Below are 18859 nucleotides of genomic sequence, written 5' to 3' on the forward strand. Positions count from 1 at the left end.
GTCCATAGATGGTACCAGCTGCTGATGCTGCACCCTAGCCTCAGTGGTAGGACTCTTGAGCTTATGCACCAAAGTGCTCCGCTCTGACCGACAGCAGCTTGGCATGCCACGCTGAGTAGATCAACTGCGCTTCAGAGTTCAAATTCTATGCTAAGGGCATGGATAGTGCCATGGTTGCCCCCAAGACCTGGTAAAATAAGTGACTCTGTGCCTTGGGAATTTTCTAAGCCATGAAAAATAATAGAAACCATGCTGATGAAGTTATCTCCTGCCTTGGCATCAAGGAGGGGCCCACTCCTGAGAAGCCCTGTATCTATCACTTGTTTGGCCCTGAAAGTTTATGTCATTTGGACTCTCTTCTTTGTACCTCATCCCATGCTGCAGGCTTCCATGCCACACTCAACTCCTGACTTGAGGTGAATCCATGAACTGGTGCCACAGTGGGGGGGGGGGGGGGGGGGGGGGGGGGGGGCGGTAGAGGAGAGTGTGGGGGGGAGGAGGGCCATCAGGACCTCGGAGGAACCTTCCCCCCCACCCCCGGTAGGCAGCGTGAACAGAGCCCCTCCCGCGAAAGCCTGACCGAGGAATCCCAGCAGGCTAAACACATCTGAGATCGTGGCGTGCTGCTGGGTGGGGGAGGGGCAGCACTAAGATAAGCTGAGCTGTTGATGCTGAAGGAGCGGAGGCACAGAATGAAATGTGCACGCTCTCAATTCACTCTCTCAAGCTGCAAAAGTAAGGAAGGCAGGAGCCTTCTGTTAATGTTATCAGGGACTCCTCTAGGTAAAAATCACCTTTTATTAAGTCTTCTTTTTTTTGCTTTTTACAAAGGTCCCTGTCAGCAGCTACAAAAACATGGATCCCAATGAAGGGAGAGCAGTACAGAAGAGAAGGAGAGAGGGAGCTGAACAGGGGGAGTGACTGGCACCACCAATTTTCACCCCTGCAGCCGAGGATCACCGGGAAAAGGGAGCCTAGGCTATATAAAATAAGGGGCCAAGCCCCCCTAGGCCCCCGCAAGAGTGAGGAGACAGGCACTGTCTCCTGTGAAGGATCCACAGAGTTCACACTTTTTTTTTTTTTTAAAACAATAACTCAGAAATACTTGCCTGATCCAAACACGATAGACACACAGAAGGAAAAAAACACCCAGAAGGGACAAGCAGAGGTTAACAGGGAACCACAGGGTGAGCTGTTCCACCTGCTGGAGACAGACAAATACTGAAGGGCTACAGGGTAGGCTCTGTCCTCATATAGGATACCCTTTCAGTTTTGCTCTGTCTCCACCTGCTGGAAAGGAGGCTCAATCCATGGTCTGGACTGATCCGGGTACGTACAGGGAACTGGATTTTCTATTTTGTCAGAACTTAAAAGTTCTGTTTGAGGGGCTGCTAGAGCAAAAAATAGAGGCAGTAATAAAGCAAAGGTCAGAAAGTTTAAAATGTTTTGAGAGGGACTGGGACAAGTCTGTGCGGCAGCTTGGACAAAAAAAAACTGAGGAGCTCATGAAGCAGGTTAATGTAAATCGGTTATTTACTCTCTCAGATAATAGAAGGACTAGGGGACACTCCATGAATTTAGCAAATAGCTCATTAAAAACAAATCAGAGAAATTTATTTTTCACTCAACACATAGTTAAGTTTTGGAATTCATTGCCAGAGGATGTGGTTACAGCAGTTTGTGTAACTGGGTTTAAAAAAGGTTTGGATAATTTCCTAGAGAAGTCCATAAATTGCTATTAATAAGGAATAGTAGCTTGGGATCTAATGTTTGGGCACTTGCCAGGTACTTGTGACTTGGATTGGCCACAAGATGCTGGACTTGAGGAACCCTTGGTCTGACCCTGTATGGCATATTTTATGTTCTTATGTGCAACAACTCCCGCACTTGCTCAGTAAAGTCTTTACTCAGCTCAGAGAGCTGGAATTAAGTTGGTGCTGTTGGATGATGTCACTGCACACATGTGCATGTGAGCTTTTAGTGTTTTGACAAACTATCCTAGTGCTTTAAAAATTATGGATATGGGTATTTTACTAACCTGTAATCAAAGAATAGCTCTTCACCAGTCTGGATGGCTCTCTTAGCAAATATGCCTATTCTGTGATCTCCATTAACCATCATAACTACAAAATTAAAAAAATCAAAGAAGAAATATTAAATTAAATCTCAGATCTTCTGAAAGCTGCTTACTTCTTCCTTGATGTCACAAAGAACCAGGAGTCAAAATTCCACAACATGTCTGCTATTTAGTGATGATTGTTAAGGAAGCTTTCCTGAAAACAGAAGTCAAATATTTCCAGTTCTGCTCCAGCTTGTGTTCTGGTCCCTAGTACAATCGTGTTTAGGAACTTCAAACTGTAGTACTATTAATCCAAAGTTTGAACTATGTGTTCTTTTAAACTCTGTGTGCAATCAACTTAAGAGTTAAATAAATCTGGTAATGTAGTGGCTACCACACGTATTCTTATGACCACATAGCCAATCAAGTTTTCAGAATATTTGTAATGAAAATGCATGAGAAATTTGCATATACTGGGTCTCCAATGTATGCAAATTTATCTCATTTAAATGGATATTTATATTCTGCTTTTACTCAGGATTACAACAAAAATGCAATAAAAGAAAGTAAGCCTAAGCATATCACAAAAATAACATATCAATAAAACATCAAAATATGATAAAACAATTTAATCAAACAAAACATAATAAAACAGCAAAAAATGGAGGATATACCTCCTGAAAAAAATATCAAATCCTATCAAATTTGGGTAACATCATAACAGTAACAGTATTCCATAGTTCAATCACCCTTTTCTAAGGGAGCTAAAGTAAAGCAAAGTTGCTTATCTGTAATAGGTGTAACTCCAAGAAGAGCAGGATGGCAGTCCTCACACATGGGCATCATCATCAGACGGAACCTGATATGGAAGTTTGACTTAAAGCTTCTAGAAGGCATGAGCATCCCTGATCGCGCTCCCGCATCCAACTCAGGTTCCTTCAGTCCATGATAAATCTAAGACTGGAGAATAAACTCCAAGGGGGGGGGGGGGGTTGTGAGGATGGATATTCTGCTGTCCTTGCCAACGCTTGTTATAGATAAGCAGCTTTCCTTTCCTCTAAGAATGAGTAGGATGATAGTCCTTACATGTGGGGAATCCTTAACTACATGCACATAAAAGGGCAGCCTAGAAAGGAAAATTAGTTCTTACCTGTTAATTTTCGTTCCTGTAGTACCACGCATCAGTCCAGACAGTGGGTTGAGCCTCCTTTCCAGCAGGTGGAGACAGACTAAAACTGAAAGGATATCCTATATGAGGACAGAGCCTATCCTGTAACCCTTCAGTATAACTATTGTCAAAGCAGAAAAATAACAAAACCCAAGTAGGATCAAGCAAGTAACCATAAAGCTCAATACAGCAACTATAGAACAATAAGACAAACATGGTATACCTATACGCTCTTGCATATACTTGGTATGAAAAAACGACCAAGGCTTCCAGTGTAATTGCTCAGTATTCTTGCACAACACAGGGAGTAATAGAATCTGCAAACCTGTAACAAACAAGCTTCGAGAGGACAGAAAAAAGACAGACAGGGTAGGGCGTCTGGACTGATCCGTGGTACTACAGGAACAAAAATTAACAGGTAAGAACTAATTTTCCTTTCCCTGAACATACCTGGATCAGTCCAGACAGTGGGATGTACCAAAGCTTCCCTAAACCGGGTGGGACAGACACAGTCCCGCTCGAAGCACTTGCCGCCCAAAGGAACCGAAAACCGGAGTGTGCACATCCAGACGGTAGTGCCGAGCAAAGGTATGCAAGGACGTCCAAGTGGCGGCCCTGAAAATCTCCTGTGGAGAGACAGATTGACTCTCCGCCCAAGAAGCAGCCTGAGAGTGAAGAGAATGAGCCTTCAGGCCTTCAGGAACTGGTCAACCTTGACAAAGATATGCCGAAGATATGGCTTCTTTCAACCACCGCGCAATCGTGGTCTTAGAAGCCGGTTTACCTCAGTTGGGACCACTCCAAAGGATGAAGAGGTGGTCTGAAATGCCAAAGTCATTGGTAACCTGGAAATAGCGAAGCAGGACTCGCTTAACATCTAGATGACTGAGATCGCCCCCAGCCGTACCTGCAATTTCCTCTGGGGAAAACGCAGGGAGTTCTACCGACTGGTTGACGTGAAAAGCGGAAACAACTTTGGGCAAGAAAGAAGGAACAGTCTTGAGAGAGACCCCTGAATCAGAAAAACATAAGAAGGGCTCCCGACAGGACAATGCCTGAATCTCGGAGATCCGCCGAGCGGAGGCGATCGAGACCAGAAAGACAGTTTTGAGTGTGAGGTCCTTGAGCGTAGCGTGGTGGAGGGGTTCAAACGGAGCCGCACAGAGAGCATGAAGGACCAGGTTGAGACTCCACGATGGACACGATGCATGAGAAGGAGGGCGGAGATGTTTAACGCCCCTCAAGAACTGAATCACATACAGATGGCCCGCTAGGGAATGACCTTCCACCCGACCCAGGAGAGAGCCGAGCGTGGAGACCTGGAAGCGCAGAGAACTGAAGGAGAGGCCCTTGGAGAGACCCTTCTGAAGAAAAGAAAGAACCACCGAAACAGAGGCTGAGTGGGCTGGGATACCCGACTCCGCACAAACAGACTCAAAAACTTTCCAGATGCGCACGTAGGCCAGGGAAGTCGACTGTTTCCGGGCCTGCAGTAAGGTGGAGATAACCTCCTCCTTATACCCTTTACGCCTCAGGCGTCTCCGTTCAAAAGCCAGGCCGCTAGACAGAAGCGATCGGCCTGGTCGAAAAATACAGGCCCCTGTCGAAGGAGACGAGGTAGATGACCGAGGCGCAGGGGTCCGTCCGTTGCCAGGTTGATGAGATCTGCGAACCACGGTCTTCGCGGCCACTCGGGTGCTACCAGAATCACTGGTCCCCGGTGGAGTTCGATTCTTCTGAGAACTTTTTCCACCAGGGGCCACGGGGGAAACACGAACAGGAGAACGTCCGCTGACCAAGGCAGGGCCAGAGCACACACGCCCTCTGAGCCGTGTTCCCTCCAGTGGCTGAAGAACCAATTGGCTTTGGAATTGCGCAAAGTCGCCATGAGGTCTAGGTGAGGGGGACCCCACCTGTCCACTATCAGGGCCATGGCCGCATCCGAGAGTTCCCACTCCCCCGGATCGAGCGACTGTCGGCTGAGGAAGTTGGCCTGGATATTCTCCTTGCCCGCAATGTGGGAGGCCGCCAGGCACTGCAGATGTCGCTCCGCCCAGGTGAAGAGATGGCTGGCTTCCAGGGCCACCAGAGGTCTGCGAGTGCCCCCTTGGCGATTAATGTAGGCCACCGTGGTAGAGCTGTCGGAGAGGACTCGTACCGCCTTGCTGCGAAGAAGGGGGAGGAACTCCTGAAGGGCCAGGCGTACCGCCAGGGTCTCCAACTGATTGATGTGCCAGCGAGACTGAGTCGAGGTCCAGGTTCACTGGGTGGACTGGGAGAGACAAACTGCACCCCAGCCCGACAGACTGGCATCCGTGGTCACTATCGTCCATTGCAGCGCTTTGAGAGGCATCCCCTGGAGGAGATGAGGTAGCGACAGCCACCACTGCAAGTCGCCGATGATAGAGTCCAAGAGCGGGAGAACTATGTGGAACTGTTCCGACACCGGCTGCCAGCGGGATAGCAAAGCTTTCTGTAACGGACGCATATGAGCAAAAGCCCAGGGGACGAGGCGTATGGTGGAAGCCATGGATCCCAAGACCTGCAGGTAGTCCCAGGCCGTCGGGGGAGATAAGGCAATCAGGTTCTGGATCTGCTCGATTAGCTTGAGAGTGCGCGCACGCGGTAGGGAGACCTTGCCTACTCAGGTATCGAAGTGGGCTCCCAGAAACTCTAACTCCTGGGAGGGCTGAAGGTTGCTCTTGGAGAAGTTCACTATCCACCCGAGAGAAGCGAGAAGAGATAATACGCGATCCACTGCCTGTTGACAGGAAGCCGCCGACTTGGCCCTGATGAGCCAGTCGTCCAGATAGGGATGGACAAGGATTCCCTCCCGGCGCAGTGCCACCACGACCATCACCATGACCTTTGTGAAGGTGCGAGGTGCAGTCGCGAGACCAAAAGGAAGCGCCCGAAACTGGAAGTCCTGATTGAGAATGTGGAAGCGAAGATACTTCTGGTAGTCGCGGTGAATGGGAATATGGAAGTACGCCTCTGCGAGATCGAGCGAAGCGAGGAGCTCTCCGGGACGAACCGCCGCTATGACCGCTCGCAGGGTTTCCATGCGGAAGTGAGGAATTTTGAGGGCCCAATTGACCCTCTTGAGGTCCAGTATCGGACGAAAGGACCCGTCCTTTTTGGGAACGATGAAGTAAATAGAATACTGGCCAGCACCAAGCTCCCTCTCCAGGACTGGAACCACCGCGCCCAGAGCCAGGAGTTTGGCGAGAGTTTGTTCCACCGCGTCCCTCTTGGACCGTCGGCATGGCGAGAAAAGAAAAAGATCCGGAAGGTTGCGAACAATCTCGAAGGCATACCCGTCTCTGATAATGTCGAGGACCCACTAATCAGACGTGATTTTGACCCATTCCTCGAAAAACAGGGAGAGGCGATCGCCGAGGTAAGGGACCGAGGAATGAATCAGCTGAACTTCATTGCGTGGCAGGCTTAGGGGTGGCACGCGTGGGCTGGCCCTCACGAAAGGGCCGCCACCCTCGAAAGGACTGCGACCAGGACTGAGCACGAGAAGAACCCCTCGAGGAACCACCCCACCCACGCGGAGCGTAACGACGCTGACCCTGGAAGCGAGAACCAGAGGGCGCATAAGACCAGGTAGGTTTAGGACGGTCCTCCGGGAGTTTATGGACCTTGTTGTCAGCCAAGGAGTCCATAAGCTTCTCAAGGTCCTCTCCAAAAAGCATCTTACCTTTGAAAGGCAACGTGCCTAACCGAGCTTTGGAAGACTGATCGGCCGACCAATTGCGTAGCCAGAGGAGCCTCCGGGCAGACACCGCCGAAGCCATTGCCTTCGCCTGAACACAGACCAGATCGTAGAGGGCGTCTGCCCCGTAAGCGATTACGGCTTCTAGACGCTCAGCCTGCTCCACCTCTGCTGGCAGAAGTTCTGGAGTACGGAGTAATTGTTGAGCCCACCTGAGGCCTGCCCGCAGCATGAGGCTGCTGCAGCAAGTCGCCCGGACTCCGAGAGCCAAGACTTCGAAGATGCGTTTCAGGTGAGCCTCTAGCTTACGATCCTGTCCGTCCTTGGGAGCCATCGATCCCTCTACAGGAATCGTGGTGTGCTTGGTGACCGCTGAAACGTAACAATCCACAGAGGGATACTTCAGCATTTCCAAACATTCCTCCGGGAGGGGATAGAGTTTGCCCATGGCATGCCCCACCCGGAGAGCTCCCTCAGGGGCCTCCCATTCCCGCAGAATCAGGAGCTTAAGCATGGGGTGGAAGGGAAAGGTGGTAGCCGAAGCCCTGAGCCCCCCCAGGACCGGATTCATATCCTTGGGCAAGGAGTCCATCAGGTTATCCACGGTGGGATCCTCCAAGCCCAATTCCTGCAGGACGAAGGGAATGAGGGGCTCTAATTCCTCCTTATGGAACAAACGAAAGGCGCTGAGGTAATCTCTCTCCAGAGGAGGGGTATCCTCCGAATACGGGGAATCCTCCTAATCCGGGGGAAACAGCGGGGTCCGGGACCCCTGGATCCACCGGAGAGGCGGGGCACCCCGGGACCACCCGTACCCTAGCCGGCCCCTGGGGCTCCGCAGCCGGGCCAGAAGTCAATGGCGCGGAGTGAGGGATTTTTGGCGGCGGGGGGGGGGGGGGGGGGCTTTCGTCCTCCTCCTGCAGGTTAGCTAAATAAGATTTGTGCATGAGGAGGACGAATTCTGCAGAAAAAGGGACCCTGGATTTCCCGAAGGAGGGGGGGGCGAGGGGGGGGGGTCGGGACCCCCCTCCTTGCCGACCCGGGAACGGCCTAGCCATGCCGGAGGAAGACGATCCCCGGGCTAGATTTGCTTGTCCTGCCAAGGAGGGGCCTTCCCCACCCGGCAGGCAAGCAGATCAGAGGCCCTGATGCGAAAAACGCGGAGGGGGCAGCCCACAAGAGAGGCAGGCTGCCTGCCGCGGCATAGCAGAGCCGTGACTGAAGAAAAAAAAAAAGTAGAAAAAAAGCTTTGATTGACAGTCTGCAGGCCCGGAGTGAAGTAGGAGGGAAACCTGCTGACTCCTGCCTGTCTGGCTGCCGGTTCAAGGCCTGCTAGGACCAGAAAAATAAAAAATACTGGTCTACTGCTGCAAATAAGTTAGAAGTAGGGGAATACCTGTAACTATTAAAACTTTTAAATTTACCTCTTTTTTTTGTTTTGTTTTACTGAGCGCAGCAGCGGGTTCTAAACCCTCTCGGCAGCCAGATGGGGGGGAGACGAGACCCGGAGAGACTCTGTCCCCACACCTGGAAGCATTTACGGAATCAGGCTAAGCAGCGCACAAGGGGCAAAGCCCCCCTGAGCCCGGCAAGAGCTGGAAGACGGAGCTGTCTCCCGCACAGAAAAAGGAAAAAAATCACTAAGGACAATTTTTTTTTTTAAAAATAGGAAAGAAGACTACAAATAGTACTTGCTTGAGCCTAAGGAAAAGAAGAAGGAAAGGCTGACTAGCCTAAGGCAGAGAACCGAAGGGGAGCTGCTACACCTGCTGGAGACAGACGAATACTGAAGGGTTACAGGATAGGCTCTGTCCTCATATAGGATATCCTTTCAGTTTTAGTCTGTCTCCACCTGCTGGAAAGGAGGTTCAACCCACTGTCTGGACTGATCCGGGTACGTACAGGGAACCAAACATTATAGATCCTAAGAAGGACGGAGTTGAGTTCTGCACCTCAAAAAGCTTCTGCAAGACAGACTGGCCAAACATACTGTTGCACTGGGAGACCCTGTCCAAACAATAATGCAGTGAATGTGTGAAGAGAAAGCCACATCACACAGCCTTGCAAATCTCCTCCATGGAGGCCGATCTTAAGTGGGCTACTGATGCTATCATTTTTCTGGCACAGCTCACCTGATTCAGACCTGCCTTGGCATAGCAGAAGGAAATACATTCTTCTAGCCAATTAGAAAGGGTGAGCTTGGAAAAAGCAACTTCAGGATTGTTGCTGTCAAGCAAAACAAAAAGCTAAGTGAACTTTCTAAGTGTTTTAGTCTTCTCCAGATAGAAGACTAAAGCTCTCTTGCAACATCTGTTCATCTATGTGGCCTGGGAAAAAATGTTGGAAGGATGACTGATTGGTTAAGGTGGAAGTCTGACACCATCTTAGGCAGGAACTTAGAATGAGTATGCAGAACCTCCTTAGTATAAGGAGAATAAGTCATGGACTCAAGGGCCAAAATGATTGCCACCTAAAATATGACCTTGCAGCTCAGGTACTTCAGCTCAAAGGAGTTCAGAGGCTCAAAGGGAGCTTTTATCAGCTGGATCAATATCAAACTGAGATCCCATGACACAGCAGGCTTGGTGGGCAGCTTCAGTTAAAAAGAGTTAAACAAGCAAGCCTTGCATGAAACGGACAACTAAAGGCTGCATGAAGATGAATTTACCTTCTACATAATGATGAGAAGCACCAATTGCCCAGAGATGAACCCGTTTGGTTTCAATCCATACCCAGAGGTACAGAAGATATTTAAGTAGTTTTTGTATGAAACACTTTAAAGCATAGGTTTTTCTTATGGAATCCTTATTGGAGTTCAAAATTTGAGACATCTCTGAACAGATTTGGGAGTTATAGGGCTACACTTTCAACATTCTGGCTATGAGGGACAAGAACTCAATGTTGGGGTATTGTAGCAACCTCCGATCCTGAATGATGAGCGCTGGGAAATTTCCCAACCTACCGTATTTTTCGCTCCATAAGACGCACCTGACCATAAGACGCACCTAGGATTCAGAGGGGGAAAATTTAAAAAAAAAAAAATTGTGCTAAACCTGCTCTGCGTCTGGGCGTCTTATGGAGCAAATTAGGGGAGTGCATAGTTTTTTTTTTTCTCCCCATTTTGTTTTCGGGTCTGGGGAGGGCCATTTCGGTCCACTCCCCAGATCAGAAAATTTTTCTTTCTGTGGGAACCCCCAAAACCCCCCATCCCAACCCTTTAAATTAACAACCTCCACCCCCCTGACCCCCCCAAGACCTGCCGAATTAATTTCCTGCAACCCCCCACCCTCCTGACCCCCCCAAGACCTGCCGAATTAATTTCCTGCAACCCCCCACCCTCCTGACCCCCCCCAAGACCTGCCAAACGTCCCTGGTGGTCCAGCGGGGGTCCAGGAGCGGTCCGGGAACGATCTCCTGGGCGTGAGCCGTCGGCTGCCAGTAAACAAAATGGCGCCGACGGCCCTATGCCCTCACTATGTCACTGAGACCGACCGCTGCTATTGTCGGTCTCAGTGACATGGTGAGGGCATAGGGCCGTCGGCGCCATTTTGTTTACTGGCAGCCGACGGCCCTATGCCCTCACTATGTCACTGAGACCGACCAATAGCAGCGATCGGTCTCAGTGACATAGTGAGGGCATAGGGCCGTCGGCTGCCAGTAAACAAAATGGCGCCGACGGCCCTATGCCCTCACCATGTCACTGAGACCGACCAATAGCAGCGGTCGGTCTCAGTGACATAGTGAGGGCATAGGGCCGTCGGCGCCATTTTGTTTACTGGCAGCCGACGGCTCACGCCCAGGAGATCGTTCCCGGACCGCTCCTGGACCCCCGCTGGACCACCAGGGACGTTTGGCAGGTCAGGAGGGTGGGGGGTTGCAGGACATTAATTCGGCAGGTCTTGGGGGGGTCAGGAGGGTGGGGGGTTGCAGGAAATTAATTTGTCAGGTCTTGGGGGGGGGGGGTTGTAGGAAATTAAGTCGGCAGGTCTTGGGGGAGTCGGGGGGGGGGGGTGTTTGTTAGGTTTTTTTTTTATATTCGCTCCATAAGACGCACATACATTTTCCCCCCACCTTTGGGGGGAAAAAAAGTGCGTCTTATGGAGCGAAAAATACGGTAATCAGATCCCTAATGGACATATCTAGCAGGAGCAGACACCAAATCTGTCTCGACCAATAAGGAGCAATGAGTATCATGGTTCCTTGGTCTCTTCTGAGTTTCGGAAAGGTCTTTACCACCAGAGGACTTGAAGGATACATATACAGAAGGCCTTGTGCCTAATCCAGGGCAAAGACATCCATGCACTCTTCTCCTGAGGAGATGCACAGGTGTGCCCCACCTGCAGAATATCTGGTTTGTAACTCCCCTGTCCAGAGACTATTCGTGAGGTCCAGAACCTGACTCTGCCTATCTGACAAGACATTCTCCTTGCCCACTAGATACGTGACTATGAGGACCATTCCTTGGGAAATGTCTCAGTACTACAGCTGTATGGTTTCTTGACACAGGAGCTACAAGCCTGTTCCTTTCTGCTGATGTAAAACACAGGAGCTACAAGCATGTTCCTTTCTGCTGATGTAAAACATTGCTACTCAATTACGCATTTGGACAAGGGCAATTTTGTTGAACCACCAACACTGAAAGGCTTAAGGGCGTACCTTACTGCCTTTAGCTTGAGAAAGCTTATCTGATTAAACTTTTTCTGAGCAGACCAGAGGCCGTGAATGTAGAGCCCATCTATATGGAGCTCCCCAGCCCAGTTTGGATGCATCTGTGATTAGGACAATTTGTACTGGAGGAATTTCGAATAAAGCAGCCACCAAGACAGAGTATCCCTCAAGAAGCTGCATAATACGGATGCTTCTGGAGATCCTGAATGGCTTGATTTCACTGAAATCTTAGAGGTCTATATTCAGACACAGTCCAGATAGCAAAGTTAGCCGAATAAACTTATCTGGCTAACTTTGGAGGCATAGTCAACAGTGCAGCTACACTACTGCATATAGCCAACTATCTTAATTAGTTATCCGGCCAACTATAGCCAGCTAACTTTAGGACAGCTTTGACTTGACCAGATTTAGCCGGCTAAGTCATCCGGCTAACTCAGAATATTGTAGTTAGCTGGTTAACTTAGCCGGCTAAGTAAACTCTTCCCAGTTACACCCCTAACTTATCGGGCTAAATTCTAGCCACCTAACTTATTCGCTGGCAAGAATTTAGCCGGATAAAGACTGAATATAGCCAGGTAAGCCAATTAGATGGTTAACTATTATGTTATCCGTCTAAATGGCTTTTGAATATGGACTTCTTAGAATCCACTGAGCTTTCTACATGCAACAATGTGACATAGGAGTAATGTGCACTATTAAAGCCATGAAGTCCAACAACTTCTGCTTGTCCTATGCTAACATTTGCAGATTCATTTTTATCCTTTCCGCCGCAGGTATCAACATGGAAATACTTCCTTGTGAGAGAAAAGGTTTTCACCAGAATTTTGTCTATTAGCGTTCCTATAAATTGCAAACTGAGTTGACTACCTCAGATGGGATTTAGGATAATTAACAATGAATCCTAGCAATTCTAACACTTGGATGGTTTGGCTCATTGATTCTGCAGCACCTCCTTGAGGGTAAACATGCACCTGCAATTTGCACCACGGCAGGGTATTTTGGAGGCATGAGGTATGCTGACACGAGGCTGAATGGCAACATGAGATTTTGGAAGTGGTATTTTCCTACTAGAGAATCAAAAATACTTCCTGTCAGCTTGAAATCGTGCTATGTGGGTGTAAATATTCTTTAGCTCTAATGAGCATAACCATTCCCCCTTTTTTTAAAGAAAGGGAATCAGGGTGCCTAGGGAAAGCAAATGTGAAATTTTCCTTTACCAGGCACTTGTTCAGTGTCCTCAAGTCTAGGATGGGATGGCATCCACCTGTACACTTTGAGGTCAGGAACTACTTGGAATAAAATCCCCACCTTCTTTCTTCTGGTGGAAAGGATTTGACCACACTGGTCTCTAAGAGGGAAGAGTCTCCTTTTGCAGCAGTTTCTGATCTGAGAAACTTCCCAAGTGTTTCTTAATAAACAATTTGAAAAAGTTATTCAACAGGCATAATCTGTATCCTCTCCCGATTATGCTGAGAACCCAAGTATCTGAGTTTACTTTGGGCCAACCATTTAAATTAAATCTCATCCCTTCCCTGACAGGAAGGCTCTCCACACATATACTAGGATCCTAGCTATGCTCTTCTCAATCCAGTTAGAACCGTATTTCAGATTTTGGCTGGGATGCAGACTGCAACTGTTGGGCCCACTGGGAAGAGAGCAATGATCTTGCTGCTGGCAGGGACAAGGGAAGCATCTCCTCTGAGGATAATAATGCCTACTCGGCACCACACTTGTAAACCTCCTAGCTGAGGAGGGTGGGTTTGGAACAGACGTGGTGAGGTCCGAAACAAACAGTGGTCTTGTCTGAGCCTCAGCTTTCTTGACCTTATCTTCAAAGAGATTCTCCCCATCGTATGACACATCAATGAGTCTATCTTGGATGTCCTATCATTGGTTTGAGGCCTGCAGTCAGGCAAGTTTGTGGGTGCTAATACCAACTACCAAGACTCTTGATACTTATTCAAAAACATCAAAAGTTTAAACGTTTCTGAACTCCGACTGATGTAATAAAGACCGAATATGCCTTGTCAAACACAAATTAAGGTATGTTTTCTTAACTACTGAGTTGACCTGATCAATCATCATTAATGAAGAATCTAAAACTACTCTTAAGACTATGTACCTTAAGGAAAGGGATTATATAAACCCCACTTAATTTCAAGCCTGCCTCGAAGGAAAGAGGCTCAGATTTTCCAATCCACAGTAGTTCTGCTTTATCTGGATTTAGCTTTAATTTGCTAGCTTGCATCCACCTGATTACTGCCATAGCATCACTCACAGTTTGGTAGGTAAACAAGGGTTAATAAAAGGAAAAAAGATTTGTACATCAGCATGGCTAAATCCCAAATAATAATGCCCAGTAGATGTGTAAAAACATTAAATAAAATAGGGGAAAGAAGAGAACCTTGTATATCCTCACAGTTTAAAAATCAGGACTCTGAGAAAGTTCTAGCAAATTTAACTCTCTGTTGCCAAACAATAAGAAATAAGGAAAATCAAAGAGCTACAGTACCTCCAGTCCCTAAGTTATCTCATGCATATTCACTTTGCATATCAGCCTTCTACCCAAGCCCAAGAGAACTACCTGTACAACACACACAGATAACTAACTTCCACATTTCTTGCACAGCAATTAAAAAATTGACTCCCCTCAGGTAAATCTACACTGTTATTTCTTCCTCATTTTACTCTCCTTTACAAAATATTTTTTTGAAAATTCTCAAGTTCAAAATAAGCCTCAATAACTTTGTATTAAGACCTCTTGTACTTGTCACACAAAATTAAGTAAACATGTTTATCACTACTTTTGCTATTTATTTACCTTTTGCATAGCAGTTGGGATTCACAGAATGATTTGCAAATCGAATTTTGTTACCCTTGCGTGTTGCATCAACCACAAAATCTACAAGCAAAATAAAAGGGTTAACTTGTTTTATTTCTCCCAACATATTATTGAACAATCAGGGATAACTCAGAAGTATATATATGCAGCCCAATTTCCAGTGGGTCTTCTTTTTTGATTGAACATTATATGTCTTCTAACTCTGAGCACTACAATTCAAGCTGGACAAAAAACAGCTCCAGGTAAATTCAAAATGAACTGATGCTATATAATATCCAAACAGAATAAAGACAAGGCGCAAGAATAACTAATAAAAGACAAGAAGGGGAATGGTCTCGACATTATAGTAATGAGCTGAGAATCAGGAAAGCCAGGATTCAAATCAAATTTCTCCTAAGACTTTCCCAAGATCACTCCTTGTGATCTTGGGAAAGTCTCTCTCATTTCTTCAGATATTCACGTAAGGGTCTATGTACTAAAGGGTATTAACATGCATTAAAGAGTTATACTGCTATATTTTTCCTTCTCTCATTTGCTGCAAAGAATGCCATCTTTGTTTTACAAAGTTCAGTTTCTCACACTTCATCTGAACATCCTAAATCTGACATTGCAAACATTTTCTAGAAATTAAATGTTAGAAGCAGAAGTAGGATTTTAAATATATATTAATGGGTGTCCTGTATAATCATCTTATAAAGACTAGCATGTGTTCTTTGGATGGAGAAAGCAAAATTGCTTACCTTGTAATAGGTGTTATCCCAGGCAGCAGGATGTAGTCCTCACATATGGGTGACGTCACTGACTGAGCCCTATTGCGGGAAAACCTCTGTCAAAGTTTCTAGAAACTTTTGACTGGCACTGTGAGGCCACTGAGCATGCCCAGCATGCCATGATATTCTCTGCCACAGGGGTCACACTCTAGTCTCGTATTGTAGCAATAAGCTTTAGCAAAAATAAAATAATAAAAAGTACAAGACCCAACTCCGCGGGGTGGCGGGTGGGTTTCGTGAGGACTACATCCTGCTGTCCTGGGATAACACCTATTACAAGGTAAGTAATTTTGCTTTATCCCAGGACAAGCAGGATGCTAGTCCTCACATATGGGTGATTAGCAAGCTAGAGGCTGAGTCATTTTATTTTGAGGCAACAGGGAGGTATTGTTGCTGAAAATGAGGCAGCCGAAGGTCACAGCGAGTTGGTTGTAGAAGGAGTTGGGTTCAAACTGAAAACAAGTTCTTCAAGACAGATTGTCCATAGGTTGAATCTTGTTGTCCTTTTTTGTCCAAACAGTAATGAGCTGCAAAAGGGTGGAGAGAACTCCATGTTGCTGCTTTACATATGTCAAGGATTGGTACTGAATGATACTGTGCTACTGAGGCTGACAGAGCTCTTACTGAATGTGCCTTTATTCGCCCTTGGAGAGGAAGGCCTGCTTTTTCATAGCAAAACTGTATGCAATCTGCTAAACAGTTGGATCTTACAACCACTGCTTACCCACTGCTTTACCCGGTTTGTTTACCCACTGCTTTACCCGGTTTGTTTGGATCATAAGAAACAAAAAGTTGATTTGATTTCCTATGGACTGCAGTGCGGTTTAAGTAGAAAGACAGTGCACGCTTACAGTCCAAGGTATGTAAAGCTCGTTCTCCTTGGTGAGAATGAGGTCTTGGGAAGAATATGGATAAAACTATGGATTGATTCAAGTGGAATTCCATAACTACCTTGGGAAGGAATTTTGGATGTGTTTAGAGAACCACTCTGTCATGTAGGAATTTTGTGTAGGGTGAGTACGTGACAAGTGCTTGTAACTCACTAACCCTTCTAGCTGATGTAATAGCTATGAGGAATATAGTTTTCCATGTGAGAAATTTTAGATCACAGGAATCTATGGGTTCGAAAGGAGAACGCATGAGTCTTGTTAAGACCAGATTTAGGTCCCATTCTGTGACTGGTGGTCGAATTGGTGGTTTAAGTTGAGTTAAACCTCTCATAAACCTGCTGACAAGAGGTTGTGTGGATATAGGTGCATCTCCTAACTTGTTATGGTAAGCTGAGATTGCACTTAAATGGACTCTTACAGATGAAGTCTGGAGACCAGAGTCTGAAAGATGGTATAAGTAGTCTAGTAGAGAAGTTGTAGGGTAGGAGAAAGGATCTATTCTCTTTTGCCTGCACCACAAAGTAAACCTTTTCCATTTCGAAGAATAGTTCTTTCGTGTTGAAGGTTTACGTGAAGCTATAAGCACTTGAGATACATTGGTTGAAAGATTGAGTGGTTGTAAGATCAAGCTTTCAACATCCATGCTGTCAGGGATAGGGACTGAAGGTTGGGATGGCGCAACCGACCCTGATCCTGAGTTATGAGAGTGGGAGCTACTCCCAGGTGAATGGGATCCCTGATCAAGAGGTCTAGAAGTGTGGGAAACCATACTTGTTGAGGCCAATACGGGGCTATGAGTATCATGGACCCCTTGTCCTGTTGTAGCTTCACTAGAGAATTGGTTATGAGCGGTATCGGAGGATACGCGTATAGAAGGCCTGAGTTCCAAGGGCGAGCAAAGGCATCCTTGGCTGGCTGGTTCTTCTGTTTGTGTAGAGAACAGAATTTGTCCACTTTGTGATTCAGATGTGATGCAAAGAGGTCTATTGTTGGTTGCTCCCAACGTTGAAATATCCTGGTCACTACTGAGGGATCAAGGGACCACTCGTGTGGTTGGAACTGACGACTGAGTCGATCTGCCACTACATTGTGAATGCCTGCCAGATAAGTGGCCCTGAGGAACATTGAGTGGTTCAGGGCCCAGCCCTGTACCTCCTTGTTTGTTGATGTACCACATGGCAACTGTGTTGTCCGTTTGTATGAGAACAGTTTTGTGTGAAAGGCAGTCCTTGAATGCATACAGCGCATAACGTATAGCTCGAAGCTCTAGGAAATTGATTTGAAATGTTGCTTCGAGTTTTCTCCAAGTACCTTGGGTTTGGAGATTGTTTATGCGAGCTCCCCAACCCAAGGTGGATGCATCTGCAGTTAACGTTATCTGTGGGACTGGTTGTTGGAAAGGTAGGCCCTTGCGCAAATTGTCCGTGTTCACCCACAAAGAAGGGAGGAACGTAGCTGGTGGGTTACTTGAATTGGAGAATGCAGTGGTTGGATGGCTTGGATCCATTGTGATCTTAGAGTCCATTGGGTAACTCTCATGGCAAGCCTTGCCATAGGAGTGACGTGAACTGTGGAGGCCATGTTGCCTAGTAAGGTTAGAAACTGATGAGCTGTTGCTTGTTTCTTTAAGTAAATTGATTTTGCCAATAAGGAAAGTGTTTCTGCTCGATCTTCGGGTAGAAAGGCCTTTGAGAGCATGGTGTTCAATTCTGCTCCTATGAATTGAAGCAGGTGTGATGGTGTGAGATGGGACTTTTGATAATTGATGAGAAAGCCCATGGAATGAAGGAGAGCAATTGTTCTGTTGAGTGAAGCTATTGCTCCTTGTTGAGATTGACTTCTGATGAGCCAGTCGTCTAGATATTGAAAGACATGGACACTTTCCTTGTGCAAGTGTGCTGCTATTACTGCCAGACATTTGGTGAACACTCTGGGAGCAGAGGCAAGTCCAAATGGCAGTACTCTGTATTGGAAATGTTGATGACCCACCATGAAGCGCAGATACTTGCGATGAGGGAAGATGGGAATGTGAGCATAAGCGTCTTGTAAATCCAGGGAACAAAGCCAATCTCCTATTTGAAGAAGTGGAAGCATGGTGCCTAGAGAGACCATCCTGAATTTTTCTTTCCTTAGAAACTTGTTGAGATTTCTGAGGTCTAGTATGGGACGAAGGCCTCCGGTTTTCTTTGGAATGAGGAAATAATGGGAATAGAATCCTCTGCCCCTCTGAGACTGAGGCACTGGTTCCACAGACCTGGCTTTCAGAAGGGTGGATAATTCTACTTGTAGTTGAAGCTTGTGATTTTCGTTGAGATGAGAATGAGTCAGAGGAAAATCTGTGGGAACTGAGAGGAAATTGAGTTGATATCCTCGAGATATTATGGACAGAACCCATTGGTCTGATGTTATTGGTATCCAATTGTTGTAAAATTTGGATATCCGACCTCCCACTGGAAGTTCTGGCCGAGGATTTGAGAAAAGGCTGAGTTCTCTTGATGGGATTTCAAAAACCAGCAGCAGGTCCTGTTTGTGGAGCAGGTTGGGGCCTAGCTGCTCTCTGTTGCCGTGGTTGCGGTCTTTGCTGGGTTCTAGAAGGCCTGGGTCTAGATGCAGGAGGGCAATATCTCCTTTGCCGGTAGAAAGGCCGTCTGGTGTCCTTCCGTGGAGGCCTATGGCCAGCATGTATGAGAGGATCCTGTGGGAGGGAAGATAGCTGTTTCAGTATTTCTGTGTGCTCTTTT

The 18859-nt window shown here is 47.0% G+C and overlaps 1 protein-coding gene across 15 annotated transcripts in view; it reads right to left on the reverse strand.

Annotated features, from left to right (window-relative positions):
* EZH2 (enhancer of zeste 2 polycomb repressive complex 2 subunit) overlaps positions 1-18859 on the reverse strand; it is a 425637-nt gene that overhangs the window by 21603 nt on the left and 385175 nt on the right. For all 15 annotated transcript variants that reach the window (XM_029589584.1, XM_029589586.1, XM_029589588.1 and 12 more), the window contains 2 exons: positions 14438-14518; positions 2039-2123 (listed from right to left, as the gene is read on the reverse strand). In XM_029589584.1, the coding sequence (XP_029445444.1) occupies positions 2039-2123; positions 14438-14518 (166 nt within the window). The remainder of the gene's footprint in view (positions 1-2038; positions 2124-14437; positions 14519-18859) is intronic.

The sequence above is a fragment of the Rhinatrema bivittatum genome, chromosome 2, assembly GCF_901001135.1.
Source record: "Rhinatrema bivittatum chromosome 2, aRhiBiv1.1, whole genome shotgun sequence".
In the NCBI taxonomy this organism is placed as follows: domain Eukaryota; kingdom Metazoa; phylum Chordata; class Amphibia; order Gymnophiona; family Rhinatrematidae; genus Rhinatrema; species Rhinatrema bivittatum.